The sequence below is a fragment of the Enoplosus armatus genome, chromosome 21 (assembly GCF_043641665.1).
Source record: "Enoplosus armatus isolate fEnoArm2 chromosome 21, fEnoArm2.hap1, whole genome shotgun sequence".
In the NCBI taxonomy this organism is placed as follows: domain Eukaryota; kingdom Metazoa; phylum Chordata; class Actinopteri; order Centrarchiformes; family Enoplosidae; genus Enoplosus; species Enoplosus armatus.
The window spans coordinates 9,057,270-9,077,693 of record NC_092200.1 but is presented as its reverse complement, the minus strand read 5'-3'; the positions used below and the strand labels follow the sequence as shown (position 1 = coordinate 9,077,693).

The 20,424-nt window shown below is 40.4% G+C and overlaps 2 protein-coding genes across 2 annotated transcripts; one reads left to right on the top strand and one right to left on the bottom strand.

Moving 5' to 3' along the window:
* Positions 1-667: 667 nt before the first annotated feature.
* sec22c (SEC22 homolog C, vesicle trafficking protein) lies at positions 668-2,624 on the bottom strand. The gene is made up of 6 exons (XM_070928458.1): positions 2,443-2,624; positions 2,059-2,222; positions 1,720-1,887; positions 1,468-1,586; positions 960-1,025; positions 668-868 (listed from the first exon to the last, which is right to left on the bottom strand). The coding sequence occupies exons 1-6, from the start codon at positions 2,622-2,624 to the stop codon at positions 668-670; spliced, it is 900 nt and encodes a 299-aa protein (XP_070784559.1).
* Positions 2,625-3,873: 1,249 nt separating this feature from the next.
* nktr (natural killer cell triggering receptor) lies at positions 3,874-18,299 on the top strand. Its single transcript, XM_070928057.1, has 17 exons — positions 3,874-3,958; positions 5,670-5,748; positions 6,474-6,548; positions 7,854-7,961; positions 8,390-8,434; positions 9,658-9,745; positions 10,523-10,552; positions 11,077-11,222; positions 12,003-12,225; positions 12,416-12,592; positions 12,723-12,810; positions 13,214-13,362; positions 13,468-16,140; positions 16,334-16,417; positions 16,701-16,760; positions 17,358-17,459; positions 17,569-18,299. The coding sequence occupies exons 2-17, from the start codon at positions 5,691-5,693 to the stop codon at positions 17,636-17,638; spliced, it is 4,176 nt and encodes a 1,391-aa protein (XP_070784158.1). The 5' UTR covers positions 3,874-3,958; positions 5,670-5,690; the 3' UTR covers positions 17,639-18,299.
* Positions 18,300-20,424: the final 2,125 nt, after the last annotated feature.

Genomic DNA, 20,424 nt, shown 5'->3' with positions numbered 1-20,424 from the left:
ACTGCCACCAATGCAGGATGGACGACCAAATTGTCTGCTAATCAGCCATGTGTGTCCATTTTAAAAGTACAGTTAAATCTAATGTCTGTTACAATCAGGAACCGTCACCTTGCATTGTAAATTGCAAAGATAATCAATGGCATGTGGCAACAGAAATAATACTGAGCTAAATGTGACAGAAATGCATCTCAATTACAAAATCGCAAGTGTGACCAGCTTCAACAGTTTGGACTGTGATAAAAATGTTTCTACATGAAAAACTTTGGTCAGCAACTCTGACTGAAAAAACTTCATTTTCTTCAAAAACCTTTTTGGGACAGGATGGCACTGACTGAGATCGATCAACCTTTTGTTTCTAAAACAGACACCTCCTTTAAGCTTTGCTGTCAGTATCTGTTTGCAGTGTTATTTTTTTAGGTTAACCAGATACTTTTAAGGATCCAGAAAGAACTGCATTTCACTGTATACTCTTTACAATCTTGGAAACAATGTACACAAAGTGCAAGTATATACTGTATACAAGAAGATATTTACTTGTAATTATAATTTTCCATGATGACACAAAATGAATATGTTCCATTTGCTTCCCTGTCGTTCTCACCTGCACTGTAATCTGGAGACACAGAGCGCTATGAGAGGTTCAGCACAATAAACTGTCCCCTGCTCCTCAGACGCCACAGTCATCGGCCCTGTCTTGAAGTTTACGGGTGAGGATGAGGAAGGTGGACAGGGAGGCGACTGAAATGTGGAAGATCAGCTGCCACACATTCCTCAGGCCAAGCAGGTAGAGGTTGCATAAGATGATCGCACTCAACAGAGTGAAGGATTTGAGTTTCTTCAGGGATGAGTGGAACAGGTAGAGGTGGCACTGCGGACACAGAGAGGTCATTCGCATGGAGGAGTTTGACATGGGTGGGTGTCAGTTTGCAGTGAACAGGTGTGTTGTGAACCACATTTACCTGAAACACACAGCAGACAAACGCCAGAAGAAATGCCACAACATTCCATATAGCTTCATAATCATCCTGCGCATAGGGAAAGGAATAGAAAAGAAATGTGTTATTCAGGTGAAAGTCCACGGAATTTAAAATGTACCACATTTACTTCAGATTATAGCTAATTCACACAAGAGTGACAATTTTGCAGTTTTGTGCAGACCTCATCATTATCAAACCTCTGCTTTCACAGCAAAATGCTAATACGCAGCAGCCAGTTCAGCCAGCTCAACATATCTATGATGAATGGAGGCTTACACATACCCAGCTATTTCCAAATAAAATCCCCAACTAAACATGACAAGTGGCTTTGTTTGAACATACAGAATATTTCTCATTGAATATAAAAAAATATGAAAAAATATGGTTGTATTGTTTATATTGAATATTAAATCATACGTTATGATGCATCAACATGCTGGACTCCTTTTTAGATGTATAAGAAGTACTTGTGATTCTGGCACATTCATACCTGGAATGTGTACTCTATGAGGTGAACACCACGGATTATGTTCAAAGATGCACACATGATATTTAGGACCAGAGAGAGGATGCCTGGCGCTGACACTGGTTCAAGTCTTACATTCTGACCTGTTAAACCAAAGGAAGTGACAGTTTTACACTGCTTTTCCACATGCCTGCATTACAGAAATAACAGCAGCTGGCATTGTATTGTATATGCAATATTGTGTCATATGGTCAACAGTCTTACCAGATCCAGGACCTTGCTCCATGTGCCCATTTGCAGTGCCGTTGGTGAGCTCCACTTCCTCCAGGTTAATTATTTGTGGTGGATGGATCCTCAGATCCTCTTGGACCTCTGCCAGTGTCACCTCCAGGGCCGGACCACCGCTCTGGTTGTACTGCTGCTTCAGCTTCTGAATGGTGCTGTCTGTCAATTGGCAGCAAGGGTAACATCAGGATATATCAATCTATTTATTTAGTTTAAAGTATCACAACACAGGAGCTTTGTTTGGCATTTAAACACTTAAAATCCTTCTCCTAATCCCAAAATATCAACAGCAAATCTACAGTAGATGACAATATTTATTTTCCTACTCACCAAATTCCAAAAATGGATATGGCCTGGCTGCCAAGGCAACAACAGTGCTATTGAAGCATGCTGTGAACTCCCAGCGCAGATCTTCCAGGAAGCAGAAGGCCTTAGCAACAGGGAGGCTGCAGTGGCACACGGTCATGTAGGATACACCCTCTGACGAGACGAAGCTGAACAGGTGAGAGGAGAAAAGGTGTTTAGTAAACAAACAGCCTGACGCAGCATGACATGGATGCCCCTGTGATCAAACGGACAACATTCTGTCCGTCCTCAGCATCACAAAATCAAACGCACACTGAATCGCTTCAGACTGTGTATTGTGTCTTTTTACAGTGACAGTGAGAGCACAACTGAGACAGTCTGCTGCTGATTTGTCTCCTGAATCCTTACTATATGTTGAGCTTCTGGCCCTTGATGGTCCCTCTGTCAGGGAAGCGGGCCAGGGCCTTGCTGATGGTCCTGAGCTGCTTCTTCCTCTCCTGGAGCTCTCGGTTGTGTTCAAAGTCTGTGGAGGCTGACAGGGGGAGTCCATCCCTGACCCGGACCACAAAGGCGAACAGGATCAGAGACATGATCCACTGGGTCCATGAAGAACACACTGCCTACATGGGGTCAAGAGATCAGATCATCAGTATTACTATGTTAAGGCTGCAACAACATTATTTTCATTATTTGACAATCTTTTTCTTAAATGATCTATTAATTTTGGTGTCAGAAAATAGTCAAAAATGTTCATCACAAGTCCCGGAAGTCTTGTTTTGATCTACAAACGGTGCATAATCCATAGAGAATCTGTTTACTATCACAAAAGACAAAGAGAAGCAAAAAATATTTAAAACTGACTTTCTGGCTTTTTGTTGCTTGAAAATTACTTAAATCATTAATTGATTATCACAATAGTTGCAGATTAATTTACTGTGTATTGACTTACTGTATCAATTACTCAACCAATCATTTCAGCTCTATATCATACTACAATACACTCAGTTTATTAGGTACACTTAGCTAAAACTATTAGAGTCTAATAACAGCCCTGAAATACATCCTACCTTTAAGAAGAATATACTGTTTTAGCCAGGTTTTGATTCAACTTTATGGTCAATTTAAAGCCTTTTGTGTTTAAATGTATTGCGTTATTTCTTACATTTTGTCCAACCTGTTAATATTTACGTTAGAATCATCTATTACAAACGCAATTCAACCCAGCAGAGCCACAAACTACAGTCTCCAAAATGACCATGAAGCTGAATTACTACTCTCAAACTTAAAATAGTTAGAACATTAGAAGCTTAATGGAGGACGACTTTATTGCAGGGCTGTTGTTTTGTTAGACCGCAATAGTTTTAGCAGGTGTAACATTACACACAGTCAACTGACTGTGTTATTAACTGCGTAGTTTAAATTTTGCTTAGTTAAGTGCCACTTGGAGAACAGCAATAATTCAGTATAATATCAATTATATACGTGTAGTAACACCTTACCTCATATTCATGGGTTTCATGCTGCACTTTGTTACTTCACTAACGTTAGCTACTGTAGGTTAGCTGACTACAGCATCATATCAAAGAAATACACCACCACCAGTAGCCAACCTCAGCTTCAGATGCGCGTTACGAGTACAATCGCATACTTTCTATTAGCAGTGATTAATACAAAATACCTGAATAACCTGTTATAACATATACTTAAGAAGTTACATTAAGATTAGCCAACGAGCTAACTTGAAATCTTCTTCCTGATACACCAAAACCACAACAAATCTGCTACGGAAACGCGGGAGGGACAAAAGTCTTCTTTACCCGTCAGAGTTATCTTGCATCACATCAACCTCTTCACTAAATAGTGAAGTTAGCTCATTCTCGGCCGTCAGTGACTAGCTAATTGCCTGGCTAGCTACTGCACAGAGGTTAGTTATGTCATTTGCAGCTTTGGATAACCTGTAATATGATTTTTATCCTTACTATAAATGTGAATAGTAGCTAATTGCGAGAGAGAAATCGAACGTAAGCTAGCTAACTTCAGCTAGCTACTAGCTGGTAGCACAACCAATTTGCAGGCGCTAACGTTTTTGTTCACGTATAACGTTAGCTAGCTGTTATTAAAGATGTAGCCCATGAATATCTGCTTATCTGTTGTTGCTCTAAACACGTCTTGAACTTCAGACAAAACCAACAAAGCCATGAGTAAATGTGTGTATTAGCTAACGTTATACAAGTCGTGAATGTGGACATTGGTGGGCTAATAGTTACATGTCGTCTCTTGATGATCAGCAGTTCCTTGTTTGGATTGACATTTATATTTTGATTGCGGCGTTTAAATAATTTATCAGGCTTATTAGCTATAGTGGTCTGCATGACTTGTAGTACATGTAATTTATCCGGCTAAATACTTGAAAAGGCTTGAAAACGCTTTGCACAGTTGAGACTTTTCCTGAATTTGAAGTCGATTATTGCTGTCTATATTTAGGTTAGCAGTTTTACAATCTGACAATACCATTTCCAGTACATCAAACACAGGCAAGGTTTGTAACATGATATCAGTCTGGTTATGAATGCAATGCATCTCGTTTGCTCTATCATTAGCTGTAAAATAACATATTTCAGAGCTTGCCCTTTCATCTTACATTACTATTGCTCAATAAATGTTTTAATTGCGCAAAAGCCACATGATTTTCCTTTTGGTTTGCAGCTATCAGCAACACCCAACACACATACACACCATGTGAGGTGATAGTTGTTACATGTCAACACAGTGACTCAGCATTTCCTGAACAATATGCAGCCTGTATCATTCAAACCATGAGATTAACCTCTTGATAAATCCAGACATTACTGTTGGATTATTGGACGCTCTGCTTTCTTGCCGTCTTGCATTTTCTTTGCCAGCAAAACAATGTCTGGCAAGGCAGACGTGTTAGTCTAATGTGTGACTTGTGCACATGAGCTGCTGACAGCTCAAATATTGTAATGTAATTATAAATCACAGCAACAGTAGAGAAAGACCAACTAAACTGAGGTATAGTTAGGAAACCATTGGTGCCGTGATTTCCTAATCATTTGGCAGATGCAATCATTGTGAGGTATGGTGCTGTCATTGGTGTGTACTTGCATTATAGAAATGGCTACATGTTCACTTAATCAAAATCAAACATGTTCAAACAAACAGGCCACTGACAGACCTTGTAGATAAATTCCTGTCCATTCCCACTCTCACTATGTTGTTGACTAGGCTTAGTGGTAGCAGCAGTTTGTGACATTTCAGTGTCAGTAAGCGGCTGCACAGTGATATCCAAGTGGACAGTGGAAACAGAGTTAAAAATGTACAGTGAGGAAGCTGTGCTGTGCTCTGCTTGGATTTGCATAGCCAGTTCATTCCCCCACAGACCTCTCTCTCACTCCCTTCCCATCGTTCTCTCTCCTCCCCTTTCTGTTTCCATCCTCCCTCGCTGCCGTTTAGTCTCTCCACATTGTTTTCACACACACTCCTCTAAATATGCTTTGTAGCTGTACTCTGACAGATAAAAAGGAAACCGGAATGGGGTGCTCAGTGCTTGTTTAAGAGAAGATAGCCTCATTATTTTTCCTGCTTAGCATTTTTGTACTCTTTCTACATTTTAGGTCACCTGGACTTTGATCACAATGGGGGTGAAAGACCGCCCTCAGTGTTACTTTGATGTGGAGCTCAACCGGGAGCCAGGTAAGAGAATCAGTTTACAGGTATGGGAAGTATGGGAAGTAAACAGCCTCGGCTGCCTTTCACAGCCAATTACTTTGAACTGACATCATCAATAAAGATGTTTAAGCTGCATGTATATAGTTTGTTTTTGTAGCCTTGGAGCTTTTGATCACTATTCATACGGTTGCACAAAATGAAAGTGGAACACCTAGTGGTACATTGGCTTGGTAGACTGGTTTGATGTTTGTAACTGTGTCTGTACTGAATGGTTGAATTGAAGTCCAGTCCTGAGAGGCTATTAGCATGGTGTACTTTTCTACTTGTACTTGTACTTGATGTGAACTTAAAGACAGCATGGACCAGTTTAGCAGCCTAAGGATAAATACATGTAATTGACTCATATTTGGACAGGGAAGGACGAAACAATCCCCATCATGCTTGTAGGAATAGTTTCAGATGTGCTTCTAGCAATGGAAAAGTTTCTATAATGAAAGAGCTTCCCCGCAGGATTCTTCTAATTGTTGGAGAGCTATTAAAAGTGTGCAGAAGTGCAGTGTAGTAACATTTGGGCTACTTGTAACTCTTAATTGTTTCATTGGCCTATTATTTTTCCTCCCGCTGTTAATTGTTTTTTCGGAACACCAAGTTTATATTGACAATGCTTCATATCACCTTTAAACAATTTTAATTTTTAGTCACTACAAGGTGAAGTGAGCCAATATTTTTTTCTCTTTTGTGTTTTACAGTTGGGCGCATAGTCTTTCAACTTTTTTTGGATATTTGTCCCAAGACAAGCAAAAACTTCCTCTGTTTGTGCACTGGTGAGTAATGTTCAGTCAAGGACATGTTTTACTCTAATATCATGCTTTTTCAACTTTTACTGTATTGTATAACCACATAATTTTGAAAACTGTTTGAGAGCTCATCATGAAAGTGGACAGCTGTCTCAGAATACATGCTACACAACAATCATTTTCTGGGTTTAAATGGGGTCTGTTCCTTGTTCACATCTCTTTCTTTCTAATCTGTTCTGTCACAATGCCTCAGGACAGAGGGTGTTGTATGCTGTACAGATTGTAAAGCCCCTTGAGGCAAATTATGATTTGTGATATTGGGCTATATAAATAACACTGATGTGACTTGAATTGACTCTACCGTAAGAATTATCATGATTAGATAAGTCAATACAAATATGAGCTATGAATTGAAAACAAGAGCCACAGTATCACGCTCCACACCCCTCTTTGGTCATTTAATATCTTGAGGAAAGGAGCTGTAGTGTAAATTGTCCAGTGACAGATGGAGTCACTGGATGGATGGAGGGGTCCTAGATATTTCATCCCACTGAGTAGAACACAGTGTGCTGTAGTAGTGTTGGTCTGCCTAGAGATAGCCATAAATCTGCAAACAGACTGCAGATCGATCCTCCCTCTCATTTTTCACCTCACCTGGCCGACGGGAATGTGATGCCGGCAAGGGCAGACATGGGAGATGGCTGTTCCTTTTCCTGGACACACAGACACAACACAACACAGTAATATACACAAATCAGCTGGGCAGTTTGCTGTGGCTTTCTCAGAGTGTCTAATGTGTCCTTTTAGGAGGGGATCAGCTCACACCATTAGAAACCAAACTCTTGGAACAATACTGAAGCCAGTGAAGCAAAATACTAGAAGATTAGCAACCTAAGCTGCCCATTTGAACAGCCAGCCCTCTGTCCTCCGAAAAGCACCCTTAAGCACATCAACACATCTAATGAAATCTCTGCCTTCACGTCTCCTTTCACCCCAGGGGAAGGGAAATCCAGGGAGTAATAGCTTTGGGCCAATATTCTGTCCCCTGCCAGTATCACACCAGTGGAGGATTTCTTAATGAATTCTGCAGCCCTGCACACAAGTATTAACAACAGGATGCCTGAACAAAGGCATCTAACTTTATTGAAACCCCCTTTCCCCAACTGTGGTTTCATTCCCTTGTGTAGAATAAATCCCATGTGGGATTGTTCAAGGCTAACATTTCTTAACACCTCAAAGCATCTGGTATACACAGAAGCTCTTCACACAGTAGCAGGATTGTTGAATGTTTTGTGTTTGATGCGAGTTCAGTTAACATCCATCAAATTGCAGGTGAAAGGGGAACTGGCAAAATCACAGGGAAAAAGCTGTGCTACAAAGGCTCCACATTTCACAGAGTTGTAAAGAACTTTATGATCCAGGGAGGAGACTTCACCGAAGGTAATAATGTCTAACGTATAACCTCGATTACTTTGAAAGTGTGTGTTTAAATCAATTTGACTGAATTAAGTCAGTCAGCCTGTGTTCATGCTATTCCACCTTTTTCAAACTGCTGGTTCCACTTTTACATAAAACCCAAAGAAAAGCACCGGAGCGAAACACCGCTGCTGTGACAAAGATGCTACATCTGATTTTGTTTGTTTTATGAAGAATCAAATGCTCTCTTAGGTAGAAAATGTATTTTAATAAAGGTGATGCTTTGCATGGTTTCCTCAGCCATCAATAAATTACAAAAAAACTTACTCATACTTAACTAATGAGACAACACTTTTTCTGTAGTGTGGTACAATGTGTTTACACATTTAGTTTGATTTATTATAAAGAAGTCAGAGTTTTTGGCTTAATCATTTTACTGTTATTCCCCACAGGAAATGGAAGAGGAGGAGAGTCCATATATGGTGGCTACTTTGAAGGTAATGGGAATATCAAATTACTAATAAGCAGTCTACATTGTTGATGTTTCATAAATGTTTATCTGAATACTTATGTGCCTCTGACTTAGCTACTTTTGCATGAGCATAATGTTGCATGTGCCTTTTGTGGTAATAATGGATTTCTTGTGAATTTTCCTTTGTATGACTCCGTTGACCTTCACTTTTCCCATTGTATAGTGCTGTCTCCTCTATTTAGTAACAGTAGTGGACTTTATCAAATCAGCATGGAGAGTAGGCATTCTCTTTATTGAAAGCTACAATCTTCCTGCCTAAAATTTTCAACATATTCTTTTATTTATAGAGTGGTCTTTTGCAAAATGAGAAGGTAAGAGATGTACACGGCTCAGTAACACCATGTCAACATTGTCCCCACCACTTTCCTCTCTCAGTAAAAACAGTGCAAATGTTTGCAATGGTGCACATGCAAATTTGTACTGAAGGGATGTTACAGGATTTTGTATTCAGACAGCCCCCTCCTATTAGACCCCCCCAAAAGCCTCAGGCTGCTCAAATTACTTTTTATGTTACATGTGTGGTATTTATAGCCGCATGACATGTAGTCAGATGCAGGCTGCAGGTTTCTTTGCTCAATAGGGAACCAGAGTGGAAATGAGATATTAAGCTTTGCAACATGGATATAGTACATGTTGAGTCTTTTTGCTTTCCAAATTAGAATAACACCTTACATTACAGTCTGACACTTTTGTGTACAGTTTTGTTACGTTTTCTTTCTCTTTACAATATTTGATAGCATCGCTCATGAACATTAGCTATCTCTAAAATCTGTTCGACCCTCTTTGCATCCACCGTCATGTAGGTTTTCTAAATGCTAACCTTGATAAGAAGAAAGGCAATGGATGGATTATCTATCTCATGCAAGTTTCAAGTTTCATCTTGCCTCTCATAGCGTGTTAAAATGAATGGAAACCAATGTGGTATTTCACAGTCAGGATGATGTAAAATGTATGTGATTTGTAGTTAATAATCTTAATAATATAAAACCAGTTTGGTACTTTAGAAAAGGACTAGAAGTAACAAGCAAAACAACAAAAACCTTTTATAAATTGCCTTTATGGAAGGACTGGTTGGTGAGGCAGTGATTAGGTCCCTGTTGTCTTCTTCTTCTTCCCTGAATATTTCCGCTCTTATGTGTCAGAAAACACGGTCTTAGACTTCGATCCCTCTTCCTTTGCTCCCCACAGATGAGAACTTCACTCTCAAACACGACAGAGCTTTCCTGTTGTCGATGGCCAATCGTGGGAAGGACACCAACGGTTCACAGTTTTTCATGTGAGTAACATAATGTAAATCAAATCACACTGCACCTTCAATAACTATACCATTTAACTGACCGGTCACTTGCATAATTTATTTGCTTTTTTGAATGTGTTTTACTTTCTGTCCCTTTTTTCTGTTTTGAAGTCTGTAGAGTAGAATTTGTCATTGAGTGTGAACGTCAACAAGTCCCCTCTCTGTGTGCATTTAGATTTCAAAGTGCAGAGAAACATGGATTCTTTCTTTTTTACCTACAAATGTGTTACATTTTTTCTCTTGCCGTTTTTTGTGTAAAATTTACAGAAACTCTAGCATCCTGCTCCTCCAAGGTAATGTGTCTCCAAGGCTGTGTTTCTCTCTCTCTCTCCTGACTGTATTTATCATTCAGTAGTTTTGTATTTGCAAGTATTCTACAGAGTACAGTGTTTATTTTGGATATGTTTGAACAATATTCACAACTGGCTTGAGGTTATTTGGCTTTGTAGACTTCTTTTTTTACAAACTCTTGAAACATAAAGGAGGAAATGCATATAGACCTGTCGTTTTTAACAGCCAAAATTACTAAATTATTAAAAGTTATTAATGTTATCTAAATTGATTTGCAATCAAATGTCGTTAAACAAATGGTGGTCTTACACTTTTTTTTTCCCCGTTGGTACAGTAGCACCCGCACTTTGTTGAAGTTACTTGTTTATTCTCATTCTTTCCCTTCTCTTTCTCCTTTTTTCATGACCCCACCACTGACCATTGGTTGACCCTCCTGGGCTTCTTTGCTTGATTTTCCACAAACAGCACAACCAAGATGGCACCTCATCTTGATGGGTAAAATCTCATTTAACTTTGGCACTTACAGAAAGCATTAAAATGGTGTTTGCAGTTAATAGTGAGCCTTCATTTCTGTCTTGATTTTCCAGCATTTTACTGAATTCTGAATTCTTGTGTTTCTTTATAAAGGTCAATATGCATGCATGACTATATAAGAAACAATCAAGGTAAAATCAACATCTTCAGATGTTTAACAATCAGAAACTCAGCTAATCTACTTTATCAGAACTGTGTAGGTGTGTGGTTTGATTTGATTGACAGTGAGCAAACACCCCACCCATATGTTATCAGATTTTTTAGCTCTGACCGCTTCAAACCAATGAAAAGAACACAGAGAAAAAAAATAAATGCAATGCAGAAATCTCTCATATGAAACAACCAGAACTGTTCTAACTTTGGCAGAAAATAGTGTGCTCAGAGCCTGATTGAGAAAAATGGGTTTTCATGGCCTTTTGAAGGTACCGAAATCCTACAGTAGTCAAGTTGCTGAATAGGCACTGATCTTTTCTGCCTCTGTGCAGAGTCCACGTCGTCTTTGGTCTTGTCATCTCCGGCTTTGAAGTGATAAAGAAGATCGAGGGGCTGAAGACTGATTCAGCAAGCAGACCCTACGCTGATGTGAGAGTGATGGACTGTGGGCAACTTATCACCAAGTCCGCTAATGATGGTAAGCTCAGTAGCAAGGTTAGGGTTAGCTTTGTTCTTTATTTTATTTTATTGTCAACAGACTTCCCTACTCCGTCTGTGGCACTCAGCCCAGAGATCATGTATTCCTTTTGAAGACATAAACCTTAATAAACGGGTTGTTTAATTTTTACAAAAGGCTATTTTCAGCCACTGATTAAAACTGTGTCTCAGTAAGCTTCATGAGCCTTTGGATACACAAGCAATACTTGTTAGAAGGATCATTGTTGGTTGTGGTCTTTTCAAGGGATTTGTTGACAAGAAGTCAGAAGCTTTTTGACTGGTCTGGTGTGTATGACAACTTATGTTAGTTCTTCATACACAAGCTTAAAGAGATGTTATCCATTGTTTTTCTATACGTAAGCTTACACCGTTTGTCTTCTCTCTTTTGTGTTTGTCTCCTGTTGGGAATAACGTGTGTTGCCTGTGATTGTAACTGGGTCATATTTGGAGCTTGTTCTGTAAGAGGTTGGCATTTTGATGCCAGAGTTTTCCCCCACTGGCATTAGTACGGGGCGTAACCTGATCTTCTGTTTAATGAGGATCAGCGAGGTGGAGTTCAGTTGGCAGCTGCCCACCTGACTCTGCCAGGCTTGCTTTCATTGCAACCGACATACTGAGAAGAATCAAACAAAGCCTTTGTTTTTGTAGCGTTACACCACCCTGAAAATGACTCCTGCCATTTGAACTTTTTACTGTTACGGAGTATATTGGTGTTGTTTGTTAATTGAATTGACGCACGCTGTTATATTTATTACCTAAGTGCTTGAAGGCAAGAGGAAAAGAGCCTCCCATTCTGCTGAGTCGTCCCTCAATTCCCACGACTCGTCCTCCCAGTCCTCCTCTTCAGTGGAATCTGAAAGTGAATCAGATGAAAAGCACAAACAACACAAGCACAAGAGACAAGCCAAGAGTAAACGGTCAAAAAAGAAAAGGAGGGAATCAAAGAGGGAGAAGAACATTGATGTTCTGCCCACGGAGCAAAGGTATTTTTTTTAATCCTATGCTTATGTAATTAATCACATGTATCTCAGATGGACATAACCACAGTTGTTCCTGTGATCAGTGTATCAAACTCTAAAGAGAAGCACTGACATGATTCACTGTCGGCTTAAAGAGACGTGTTGGTTCTTTGCATAACAAAATATTGTTTTGCATCTTGTCGTGTCATTGAAGCTCTCACAGTCCTGTGGACAGAGTTGTGCTGGAGGGAGAGAATGAAGTGGAGGGAGAAAAGGAGCAGAGTGGGAAAAGAGAGAAGCCTGTCGTCCGACCAGAGGAAATCCCACCAGTGCCAGAGAACCACTTCCTGCTGCGACGGGACATGCCATCTCAGGAAGATAAAACAGAGATGTCAGTTTTAAGTTGGGCTTCATTTATATGTGTTTTTTAAATGTGTTTTTATATGTTTTAGCTTACACATTGAACAGTATACACCTAAGTTATTACTGTAGATTTTTACTTTAAAATTTGATCTTTTCAGAGTTGAGAAAGAAGAAACGTCTCTTTCAGCTGACCAGAAACCAGCAGTCTCCAAGTCTGGACGGAAGATCAAAGGCAGAGGAACAATGGTATGCTCACCTCAACTAAGATCAGAGATTTGTCTCAGTTGTCTTTCAGTTGTTCTCGTAACAGCTTGTAATTTTACCTATCCACTTTGACTAATTCCAAGGGCCAATATTTGCAAATGGACAATTGAATTTCCATTCTATTAATCAAAACTCTTGAGGTCTTGAGGATTCACAAGAGATGAAAGCAGAAGAAAAGATTATGCTTATATTTCCAACCATTGCTGAGAAACAATTAATTTTTTGTTTTCTCCATCCTCATTTCTGCCTGCATTTTTTTGCCTTAAGTGACTTGCTTGATTATCATTAAAAATGTACAAAAGTACAGCCTCAGCAAGTTCTATAAAGAGTTTTAAAGTTTTCTTATTAATGTAATTTTAAGTATGAATATACTGCTTTTTTGCAGAGATATCACACCCCCACAAGGTCTAAATCGCGCTCTGCATCTGTGGAGGAGCATGGTAGCAGTGAAACTCCGCCGCACTGGAAAGAAGAGATGAAGAGAACCAAAGTTTATCAACCACCAAGTGTCGAGAGATGGAGCAAAGGAGACAAGTATGACTTTATATTTTACTGTCTAACTTAGAAAATCTGATTCGTTCTTTTTCTTGCTTCATGCATCTTTTGACTTAACAGATTGAATGACCATTCCTCAAGCAGATGGGATGACAGAAGCGATTCTGCGTGGTCCAGGTCTGCAGAACATTCCTCAGACCGCAGCTCTGAAGGGTCCAGCCTGCGCCGCCAACAGAAGAAAGAGAAGAAGAAAGCCAAACTCAAGAAGAAGGCCAAAAAACGTAAACGTGGCAAGAAGAAGAGCTCCAAGAACAAAGCTCAAGAGCCGCACCTGTCAGAAGGTGAAAGGTCAGGGTCTTCAGAAAGAAAGTCCAGAAGATCCCGTTCACCGTCCCACTCATCTTCAAATCAACATCATTCGTCAACTCGAAGGAGACGGCGGTCCACACTGTCCTTTAGAGACTCGCGGTCCTACTCTAGGTCCTACACATCCAGTCAGTCCAGATCTAGAGGGAGATCCAGGTCTTATTCAAGATCCAGAAGCCTTTCTAGGTCTAGAAGTCGGTCTTTGTCTAGGTCCAGATCTCAGTCCTATTCTCGATCCCGGTCTAGATCCAGGTCAAGATCAAGATCCAGATCCAGGTACAGATCTAGGTCTCCATTGAGGAAGAGGAGTTCATCCAGATCCCCAAAAAAGAGGAAAGCCATCAAGCCCAAACCGGACGCCATGATCCATGTGCCCGAGAAGCTTCCAGAGAGCAAAGTCATGCCTGTCCCCAGACTCCCTACTGTCCCGGCTCCTGAAAGTGTCCCTGTGATCCCGCTGAGCGACAGTCCCCCACCCTCCCGCTGGAAACCTGGTCAAAAGCCCTGGAAGCCCTCTTACATCCACATTCAGGAAATTAAAGCTAAAGTAGCTCCCAGTAACATTTCCTCCACTGGACAAGCGGCTGATAGTGTTACAGAAAAGGCTCAGACTTCAGTTACACCAAAGTGTCTGCCAGGTGACTCTGAGACCAACAGAGCACACAAACCTGCAGGGCGCTCTCACAGCAGATCCTCCAGAAGCAAGTCCTATAGCCGTTCGTACAGCCGCTCAAGGAGCAGAAGTTACAGCAGGTCCAGGTCCAGATCCCGTCATCAGTATAACAGCAGGTCATCCTCCTACAGCAGATCAGGCTCTGAAAGCTCCCAGAAAGCTTTTAGCAACAAGAAGAATTCACTAGACAAGGAATGGAAAGAGTATTACAGCTCTCTGAAGAGGATAAAACATTTAGATAAATACATTGCATTTGCCAGTAGTCAAGATGCTCAGTCAGGATCGGAGAACAGGGCAAGCTGCGAGTATAGCCCTGATATCAGTGCCTCGAGGAGAAGTGGCTCTTTGGAGAAAGTAAAAGAGAAAAGCAGCTCACAGGATCAAGAGACGAAGCATTCCAGCTCAATGCCAGTGGTGAACTTCAACAGCAGGTCTGAATGGGATAGTGACAGTGATAAAGTGAGCCAAAGCAACAGGGCTACCCTGTCAAAAAAGCAGAAACAAACGGCGCAGTCCAGTGAAATTCTTGACAAGAAGTTGTCTGCTGTTACTGGATGGAATTCAGAAAGCGATTCTGAAAACATAACAGCCAGGACATTGGCCATATCTGAAAAAGAGGAAGGGGAGGCAAGTTCAGAATCAGAATACGAGGCTTCCAGGAAGTCGTCAGAGGTAGTGGTTGCTGCTGCTGCTGCTGCTTCTGGTCAGTCAGAGGAAAATCCTGAGAAGGCTGCAGAGCCAGAGAAGCACAAGAGCAAGAAGAAATCCAAACGTAAGCACAAACACAAGAGAAGAAGTGAGAACAAAAGTGGTTCCCATCACAGCAAGGACAAAAGAAAGAGGTCTAAGAGGAAACATCAGAAGCTGAAAGAAAAATTTCACTGGCAGCCACCTTTAGAGTTCGGAGAGGAGGAAGAAGAGGATGAATCAAAACGAGAGAAACGCAGTCCTGGTAGAGGTGGCGAAGAAAGGCCTGGTGTGGACAGAATGAATGAAAAGGACCAAAATGTAACCTCTTTAAACAAGAATCCCACTAGAGAAGAAGATAGGGGGCAACAGAGAGCAAAAGAATGTATCAACAAAAACCTTCAGTCATCCAACAGGAACAGTGCTAATTTACCCAGTATCAAGGAGCAAGAGTCATTAGATGATATGGACATTTGTACCCCTGAGCATGATGTTGAAATTGTAGAACCTTCAGTTACACAGGATTCTTGTAACAACAAATTAACTGTAAAATCTACCTCAGAGTCTTCCGATATGTCAAGTAAATATGGTGCTTTACCTCAACAGCCTTGTGTTACCTCCACAACAACAGCAGCTGGACTGCAAGATGAAGCAGCCACTGGCAAACATACTGGCACTGTCATTAATTTCAAATGGAGGCCTTTGAAAGGAATGTCAGCTCTGCAGAACGTGAATCCATCACCCGTCACCACAAAAAACATCCAAATTCAAGAGAGCCAGACCGCCAACGCACAGGGAGTAAGAATGGAGATAAAAAGCAAAAGCCGGGTCCGACCGGGATCTCTGTTTGATGAGGTTCGTAAGACAGCACGGCTCAATCAGAGGCCGAGGAACCAGGAGAGCTCCAGCGAGGAGAGCTCCCCCTCTGTGGGGAAGATGAGGGGAACGTCAAGCACGCGGTTGCCAAAGAAGTCCAGGTCTGCCTCCAGGAAGTCTCGCTCTGTTTCCAGCCACCGGTCCCGCTCTAGAGGCTGGTCCCACTCCTACAGCAGGTCCAGGAGTAGATCCCGCAGCTCCAGCTACTCTTCCAGGTGAGATATAAAAAAAAAAAGCACACTGATTAAATGAAGAGCACGAGGGCACCATCTGTAAATCTTTCTTAACGCTGGAGGGGCTTCTTTTGACGTAGATGAAGATTGTTGTGAAGTGATAAACTTGATGGATGTGAAGCATTTGTTCTAGCTGTGGTAAAATGTAATTTATAGCACAACATAATTCTTTTAGGAGCCGCAGCAGGAGTCGGAGGAGACGAGGAAGAGGACGATCACGCTCTCGTAGCAGCACATATAGAAGTTACAGGAGTCACAGGTACACCTTGAAACACTGATTTAATCATCTATTGTGGCACCTAATGGATCCCAGTGGGGAAGTGCTTTCAGACACACGAAGAAGAAACTTTGTGAGGTTTCAGTATGATGCGCTTCATTTTACAGTTCAGTATGTAGACTCAGTCACAAACCTCTCTATGTAAAAAAAAATGTTTTAACTGTATACACAACCTTTCTAAGACTTTCCATTGTGTATTTTATCATCACTAATGTCTTGTTCAAACCTGTGTGTCTCACTGTCTTTTTGTTTTTCCTCCCATCAGTCGGACGTACAGTAGAAGTAATTCCAGAAGTCGCTCATATAATCGCCGTCGGAGATCGAGGTCTGTTAATGTGCCAACAGGCACTCAGCAAAAGAAAAGTTTAATTGTTCATGTGAGGGGTCACTGAGTTACCCTTAAGATAAGATACAAACACAATTATGCAAACACTTAATTCAGATTAAAACACCACGATCTAATTTGATTTTAATCACAATTAAATTTGGAAACCAGGGGTGGGTGGCAGCAACATTAATTGAGAGTTTGAAAGGATATTTATACACCTGTCAGTTTTCATAAGCTGTAATATGAAGTTTGGGAGGGTTGGAAACAGCTGATACCGAGTAACACACATCAAGCAGGTTTATATGTGAAGACATTAGAGCTAAATGAGAGATTATTTAATTATTCCATTCACAGAGCAAAATGGAGATGACGAGATCAATCCAATGTTTAATCATTAATTATAGTATCTGCAACTGCATGATCAAGAGTGATTATTCTGATAAAAACATGAGATAACTGTGCAGTGTATTTGTAATAAAATCATAGATGCCAGGACTTTGCTTTTTGTTGTATAATTTCCTTTCCTATCCTGGGAGATATTCCCAAAGATATATCTCAAAATAATAATAGTCATCTGGCTGTATGTTAATGCAGGTCAGACTCTTATGACAGCTATTCCAGTCGGAGTCGGAGCGCGAGACGGAGACGAGGGCGCAGACGAAGTGACAGCTACAGGAGCTCAGACCGCCAATCCCGGTAAGACAACCGGGGGAACCCTGAGAGACATCAGCAAGGTCATCACTCGGCCTTTCACACAAATCACTGCTTTTCTGTAATATTTCATTGTAATCTGTGTCTTCTGCAGGTCGTCCCGCTCCTCCAGTCGCAGTTCTTCCAGGCGCAGAAGTCACAGTCGCAGCAGTCGCTACAGTTGAGCTCTGCAGAAGTCTGCAGAGAGGGAACAAAACCACAAAGTCTGGACGCTGTGCAACACACAATATCAACTACTGTTATCGTCACAGATGAGCAACTAAAGCTCCAAGAGGAAAATATGTATTCCATCTTGTTACTAGTTTAATACTGTATGTCTGCCCTCTACATAAGCTGACAAGACGGCCTTTGGGGAAATGAGTGTTATAGAATGTAAATAAATAAACCACTTTACAAGCTTACACAGATCTTTTAGGGACTGTCACAGCTAAGATCAACTGGCCGCTCTAGCAGCCAAGAGGTATTAAAAAATGTCTGTGATAAATAATGAGAAATAAGCTGTAGATATTTTATATTATTGTATATTCCTTTTCTATTTCTGTTTTTTACACTTACATGTTCAATGATACATACTCTAAGTGTCTATTCCTCTCAGTTCTGATGTGTGTGTGTGTGTGTGAGGAGTTAATGGTCATAAGTTGAGGTTAGACAACACAGAATTCTTCAATGGAAAGAAAAAACTTTTTGTTGTAGTTTTAAACTGATTTGTCTTTGTTCCATTTGTTTTATTACTGTATCATGAATGTTAAAACTAAGTATAGGTCTGATTTTGATTTTATTCAAATGGTTATGAATGTTAACACAATAAACACCACCACATCTTAAGCCTCTGTGTTTTGTTTTTTCCTCACCATGTACAGTAGATAATCCTGCAGTCAGCTCATGTCCTCAAATGGATTTGGGAGAATTTGTTCCTCTGCAATGGCGCCATCTACCTTTCAATTCAGAACTGCAGCTGTGAGATCAATCCAGTAAGCTACACAGTAATGTCTGTATCCCAGCAGATTTAATGTTATATTTGTGGCAAACACTATAAATACATTGACCAAATAGTTTTCCTATTATAGAACCCACTGTCATTTTTCTATTAGGTGTCATGCAATTACAAGAATCAGATTAATGCACAACTATAATTTCCCTCCCTGATCAGGGCACTTCACTGGAATAAGAAAAAAGGTTGAGAAGACTGTATTAAATTATTAATCACACAGAACTAATTGAAAATTTGGCTCCCTCCTTAATAATATTTGCAAACACTTAAAGCTGCGCTGGTGTGTGAGCTCGTGTTTCTGTCTCTCATGGGAGATTTAGTGAGCTGCACGCTAGAAACCAAAAATCATCCATGAGATACAGATCCTGTTGAATTGCCACAGTGGCTGTCCAGTTTGTATCTGCAAGTGCAGTGCAGGCAGTGAACACTGTGAATACTGCTGTTCAGGCCTGGTTTGAATGGATGTCTCTCAGTGCAAATCAATTCTGGATTTACGGTACTCCATCATACCGCCACGCAAGAGCAGAAAAGTGGCAACAAGCATGCAGTTTTATAGCAGACTACATCATATGCTGCACACAGACTGGGCTGAGAGAGAGGTAATATAAAGCATTTTTATATATTGTAATATTTACTATTTATTTTTATGTTATTCACTTTTGTTGGATTTTTGTGTGTTTTTAGGAAGGCCTTCAAAAAGCCCTCAAGTGAAGAAAACATTTAGTTAAAAAAAACAATGTTTTATTGGCAGTAATCCTGTTTATCTTGACTTGAGGTTTTAGGAGGTCTTTGTATAAGCGTGAGTATATATAGGTATAGGTGTGTCTGAATATCTTTGTGTACATATGTCTTTTACAATGTCAGTATTTTTAAATGTGCAAACAAACAAGAATACTGACAACTCATGTCCACACTGATGTCATAACCTTTGACTAGTAGACACAAGCCAAAAAGGTTGAAAAAACACCGGCCGAAAGGGTTTACTTTCTTCTTTTTTCAGTCAACCTTACAGGCAAACACTTGATTCATCAGATTACGTCATGTTAGTCATGCCTCAGGAATGTGAATAATGTTTCCTTCCCAAAATATGTCCTATAGTACCCCCTTTGTTTGATTTCCAGGCTCCTTTCAGGACGTGGAGGCTTCACTTGAGTTCAGTGCCTGAGGTTTCATGAGGAAAAATCATTAGCCTGCTGTCACTTTTTGGGGAAATAGATATTTCACTTTTCACTGAATTTCTCCTCTTCAATTTCTCCTTGTCTGAAATGTTTAACAAAAAAAATTGAATCCTTTTTTTTTGCTGGTAGGGCCATCCAAACATCATGATTAATTTGTTTACACTTCCACATACTGTAGCTTAAACTAAAAACCACTCAATGCTAAATGCGTTTTAAGGTTTTTTGTCAGTCAGGTTTTTTGGTTTGTCAGCTCCTCTGAGTGACTGTATCCACACTGTTGTGGTGGGCTCTGCTGAGTCCTGGAAGTGATGAATGGGACCTGTTCCAGGTTGTGATAATTTTTTCCCCCCACCTTGTTATGGACTTATTGACTTCTGCTCCACGCAGTCTGCTCAGGAGTGAGCAATGGCAGTGGGGTCCAGGGATCCTTCAGGGGGGTTCAAAACAAGGCTGAATTAACCAACCGGGAAAAGTGGGAAACTGCCTTGACCCTCAAGGGCCTGAAACCACGTCAGGAAATTATCATGATAATTGATTAATTGTTTAAGTCATTTTTCAAGCAAAAATGCAAGAATTTGCTGCTTCTCTCTGTTTTATATCACAGTAAACTGAATATAGTCTGTTGGACATAACAAGACATTTGAATGTTTAACCTTGCACTCTGGGAAAATATGATGGATATTTTTCACTATTTCCTGATGTTTTATAGGCCAAAAAATTAACAGATTAATCAATCATGAAAATAATTGTAAAAGTTTGAGCCCTTGTGGCAATTAGGTAG